The sequence below is a fragment of the Fukomys damarensis genome, unplaced genomic scaffold (assembly GCF_012274545.1).
Source record: "Fukomys damarensis isolate Sample0158 unplaced genomic scaffold, DMR_v1.0_HiC HiC_scaffold_19, whole genome shotgun sequence".
NCBI lineage: Eukaryota > Metazoa > Chordata > Mammalia > Rodentia > Bathyergidae > Fukomys > Fukomys damarensis.
Window position 1 is genome coordinate 568,977 of NW_022900931.1, and position 5,433 is coordinate 574,409.

The 5,433-nt window shown below is 60.7% G+C and overlaps 1 protein-coding gene across 1 annotated transcript in view; it reads right to left on the reverse strand.

Annotated features, from left to right (window-relative positions):
• Positions 1-1,096: 1,096 nt before the first annotated feature.
• The window catches only part of Panx2 (pannexin 2), a gene marked incomplete at its 5' end in the record, with an annotated part of 11,604 nt that continues 7,267 nt past the window's right edge, over positions 1,097-5,433 (reverse strand). The window contains 3 exons of the mRNA XM_010634490.2: positions 1,097-1,312; positions 3,906-4,225; positions 4,552-5,433. Coding sequence (XP_010632792.2) covers positions 1,307-1,312; positions 3,906-4,225; positions 4,552-5,433 — 1,208 coding nt within the window. The remainder of the gene's footprint in view (positions 1,313-3,905; positions 4,226-4,551) is intronic.

The window sequence follows — 5,433 nt, forward strand, 5'->3', positions numbered from 1 at the left end:
ACGTAGAAGGGGCGGGAACGTACCCCGCCTGACTCCCGAGGCAAGATCGGCCCGTAGGGACTGGAGCGCCGACCTGGCCCGACTCGGGCTGCTCAGGACCCGCCTCGCCGAGCCTCCGCAGAGTCACGTCCCACCTCCCCATCGGGGTGGCCTCCTGGGCCGGCCGTGGGGACAGTCCCCACCCCTGCAGCATGTGCCAGCCGGCTGCCCACCGAACCTCCTTTCCTCACAGCTTCCGGTCCCCTTTGTGGCCCCTGTCCCCCGGGGTGAAGGACCTACCTCTGGCCCCAGGCCTCAGATCTCGGCCACTCCTTGCTCTCTCTGATCAGTTCTGCCGTTCTGGCCACTTTCCCACCGGGAGCAGGGTCACCAGCTTCCCCCAACTCAGGGTCAACCCGGGCCACCTCCCTAACTGGGTGGAATCCCAGCGCTGGGCTCCTGGGGCAGGAAGAGGCCTTGCTCTATTCTGACTGGGATATTGCAGGGGTCTCCCAGAGCCACCTCTTCTGTGAGAGGAACCCACTCATCCTGCCTGCCTCTGCCAGAGAGGAGTTGGTAGGTGGAGTGGCTACCAGGACTCACCTGGGAAGGTGGCTTGGTCTCCTGCTGGGGCTGTGTGGACCAGGAGTGGAGAGGGGAGAGGTGGAGTCTTAGGGGTGCTCAGCCAGGCTGGTAGGGAAACAGACAGATCTTCGCTTGGCAGGACCTGAGCCTCCCGCTTCAGGCTGCACAGCTCCAGTGGCTTTTCTCAGCTGTCCCAAGCACTCTCTGGTTTGGGGCAGGTTCTGTTCTGTCACTGTGGGTGGGCAAGAGACGGCCAGGAAGGCCTGGAGAGTACGAGCCCAGGGCAGGGATGGGGAACTAGCCAAGCAAAGGAGGGCATTCTTGAGGTGGGCTTGGGGCAGCGAGGATACACTAAGGGGAGCCAGGAGGGCAAAGGGTTTGGGACTCAGCCCCACCTGGCTGAGGGACCAGCACTTTTTTGGGGGAGGGGGCAGTACTGGGGATGGAATCTAGGCCTTCCCACTGAGCTACATCCCCAGCTCATTATTTTGAGACAGTGACTTTGACTTGCTAAATCACTAAATTGCCCAAGCCTGCAACCCTCCTGCCTCAGCCTCCCAGAGTGCTGGGATTACAGGTGTGTGCCACTCCATCCTTCCTTTCAGGTCTCTGGCTGCCTGCTTTTGGAAAGCTGGAGTAACTCACAAGGCCACGAGGCCAGAGCTCAGGTCCCCAGCCCCTGCAGTGATGTCTGCTTCTTCAGGACCAGGATGCTGACTCCAGCCCAGATTCCTTACAAAGGTCAGCTCTGTGCAAAAAAGGGTCACTTAACAGCACAGACTTCCCAGACAGGAAAGTGACTGACAAATCTAGCTAGGACACATAGAGAAGGGGTGGGCACAGCCCTTCGACTTGGGGGCTCCCAGGAATCAGGGCTGTGTCCACCTCTGCCCAGCTCTACCTGTTTCTCCACAGAAAGAAACAGGGCCCACAGGGAGAGCACAGGAGCCCAACCTAGGTGAACTGCCTGGACCAGCAGGTTCCTTGACCAAGGAGACACCTTCCCAGAGCGAGCCCCTGGGGTGTGCAGGCTAAGCCCAGGCAGGGGGACAGGCAGGGTGAATGTGTGGGGTTGGGGAGGGTGAGGGCAACCTCACTTGGGTTTCCTGCTCTGCGTGTGGAGTTGGTGTCTGGATATAGGTCGAGGGGCAGGGGCTTGTCATGAGCTTGGAGAGCAGATGGCCAGGTTTCTGGGTTCCTGAGGGTACCTGGGCCCTCCCCTGGAGGTGTGGATGCCAGGCTTGGGGAAGCTTCCTGTCTCAGCAAGGGGCAAGCTTTCTGACTGGGTGCTCAGAATCCACCAACAGGGTGTGTTTACCACATCTTTTATTTTCTGTGTTTCTGAGGCTTGGACACTGGGGCCTTGATGACCCTGGGCAGCCACCCTATCGGGGCTGGCGATGACACTGTTCGCAAACCACCGGCTCAAAGCCCACACCCCATTAGCTCTCACACCCTGGGCCACTGTCCACCTGCCCAGCCACTCCAGAACCAGACAGGCAACCAGGGTTACCCTTGCCTACTTGCTGAGGTTCTGCAAACCAGCCAAGGTTGAGCCCCTGACCTGTTTGCCCTGCTCTTCCTAGGGAGCCACAGTGGAGCTGCCTGCCCACATCGCTCCTTCCCCCTCGCCTGTCCTTGTGTGCCCCATGTGGCACGGGGCACCCCTCAGTAGGATCTGTGAGCAGTCACATGTCTGTCCGTGGCAGGCATCTTCTGCTGTGCTGTGCTCACCATACTGGGCAGTAACAAGCATTTTAGAGCTGATAGTAAAAGCTACACTTTAAATGGAACACGTCTCCTGCCCAGGATGCAGGTGCTGGCTGCACCTTAGCCATTCTGGTAGGGGGTAGACTGTCCTGATCCCAGGGATACTGGGGAGCCCTGTCCACCTAGGGCTAAAAAGGGGCTGCTGGGGGGAGCTTCCACGAGGCCCAGGCCGGGTAGCAGGAGGGCCCACTCTGACCTCAGCTGACTGCACTCCCTGCGGTGTGGGCCCAGCTCCCCTGCCTCCAAGGAGCCTCGGTTCAGGTGCTTGGGGTCACCTGCTCTGGCCTGCAGGACATGAGGCTTTCCAGGGCCAGTTTTGTCCCACTGAGCCCTTGACCTAAGGTTGAAGGCCCTATTCATGGATCCCCACCACGGTGAACATACCCAAGATGAGCACCACCAAGCCACCTCCTTGGGAAGCCTTCCTGGGCCCTGCCAGCTCTGCATACCTGGCACCTAGTCTGCCTCCCACACTCTTGTGTCTGACCCAAGGAACATCTCCCTGTGCCCGGGGCCAGGCTCCAGCGGAATCCCTCCGGAAGCCACATACCAGCCTCCCTTCCTCACACTTCAGGGTGGAGGCTCGACACCCCTGCACCCTGGCAGGCAGCCCTGGCCAGCTGAGAAAATCAGGGACCGCTCTGGAGATCAGAGGGGAGGCGCGGTGCAGGGAGTGGGGCATGGCAGGACTAGTGGTTATCAGAATAACATTTATTGATATGCTCAGTGCTACCTCGTTAATACTGCATCACGTGCCGCTGTGGCTGAGGTAATAGGGGCAGGGCCAGCAGCAGCCTGGGCCCAGGAGGGGTGTGGTTATTGCGTTGGACTCCTTCCCTCTCTGGAATGCTGGTGCCCACCTGCCCTCAACTGCTGGCTCACACGTATGTGGTGCCCCTTGCACACGCAGGTCAATCCACACATCGCACACTCAAGCTCTTTAGCACCCACACCTGCTCACAAACGCTGGTAGTACAGGGGCACAGGGCCTCTGCCCCACACTGTAGTTCACTATTGCACTTGTATGTCACACCCATTCACACACATCCCTTGCTTTAAACTCCTCTTAAGTCTCCCAGTGATAAATATGCTCATCAGTTACAGTAATCGTAGTAAAATAAAGTGTATGTCAGGCTACAGGGAGAAAGTGCAAGTTGATTTGGACCCAGGACCGCCCCTGCCCCCACCCGAGGGCATCAGGCCCCTGCAGGGGTGGGGCCCCTCCGTGAGTGACCCCTGGGCCCTGGCCCCGGTATCCTTCTTGCTTGCCCTGGGCTGGGGCCACTGAGCTGTCCTGACAGACTCAGCCCACAACAAAACTGGCTAAAAAAATAAACTCTTCATCTTGCAGCCCAGCACCTGGCACAGCACCTGCCTCAGGGTGGGTGGCACCTTGCTTCTACCCTGCCCCAGACCCCTCGCACCGGTGCCTTGTCGAGCCAGGTGGAAGGGCGCTGAGCCCCGGCATGCAGCTGGTGGCTGGGGCGGCAGTGCCAGGTGGGCAGAGGCCGCGTCCACGCACTCATGCAGGGGCCCTAGTGGCCTGTCCCTCAGAACTCCACTGTACTCACGACTGTTCTGGGCTCCTCAAAAGTGGCGATGAGGATTTGCTGGGCTGGGGGGATGGCGATGAGGTCACCCATGTCCGGAGGCACCCGGGGTCCCCCCTCGTCCTCCTCCCGGGCCTCATACAGCGTGTTGATGTGGAGCAAGGGGTGGGTGGCATTTCGGCTCAGGATGGCCAGGGGATCGGCCTTGCCCAGGCTGGCTGGTGACAGAGGGGCCACAGTGGGGGGTGCGGGGGGGGAGCAGACATGAAATGGGCCCCCAGCAGGAAGCCCGGGCCTGGCCGGCTCTGTGGGGTACGGAGTCTCCTCAGGGATTGGGGTATCTGTGAACAGTAGAACACAGGCGTTGCAGGCCATGAACCTCCCAGGGGGGGGGAAATTCCCTATGTCCCTGCCGGGCAGGCTTGTCTTCCCTTCTCTCAGCCAGGCAGCTGGCCAGCTGCAAAGTGGGAGGACCATAACTGCCCGGGCCAGGACCGTGCTCTTCCTCACCTGCCAGGGCAGCTGCTGCGGCTGGAGCTGGATTCAGCCTTCCTCTTCCTCACACTGCCTCTTGGCCCCCTAACCCATTAGTTCTGCACCCCATGCATCCTGTTCCCAGGTGACCGCTTCTCTCTTGCCCTCCCCTTTCCCCCCACTGGCTCCCTACCTTTGGTGGGTGCTGTGGCCAGGCCCAGCCCGCACTCCTCAGCCTGTGACAGGAAGCCACCTTCCTGACTGCGGGAGGCAGGCAGGGCAGCGGGCACTGTCTCGGGCTTGGCTTTCTTGGTGCCCAGGATGTAGGGGTGCACATCCAGAGAGAAGTGGCGTGCGTGCTTCTTGTCGGGGGCGGTGGCAGTGCCTGCGTCACCCCCACTGCCCTTGTAGTGGTGTGCGGCACGGGCACCTGCATCCAGCAATGGGGCAATCAGTGTGTCGGTGGCCGTCTTCCTGCGCACAGGCTTGGGCTTCTCGGCCTTGCTGTTCTCCACACGCATGATGGCCAGCTGTTCTTTGAAGGGCTGCGGCAGCGGGTTGCTGGTGGGGATCCACTTCATCTTCTTGCGTGGCCGCTTAACCACAGGTGGCTCGGCAGAGCCGTCGGGCTCCGCGGGGTTGGCGCTGGGGTCCACAGTCTGGATGCCCGAGTCACGCACGGTGGGAGTAGCGTCATGGTTGGACTGGGCCAGCGCGGCCAGCAGCTGCCGCACCACATTGTCGTACATGAGGTCGCTCTCATTGGTGATGAAATCCAGCCGGTTGAGCGACTTGATATGGTCGCGGTTCTCGTTGCAGAACATGGCGAGGATATTAATGTCACAGAACTGGGAGCGGCGCCACTGCCGGCGTGTCTTGATGCCCACCTTATGCAGCTTGTCAAAGATGAAGTTGCTCTTGCGGAAGATGAAGAGGTGGATGAGGTTGACGAGGATGATGAGGTTCATGAAGCACAGCAGCACGATGTCCACGCCCGCGATGATCCGCTGCAGCTGCACGGAGGGCAGCTTGCAGCTGACACGTACCGCAGGCCCCCCGCCCGCCGGGCCGTCCG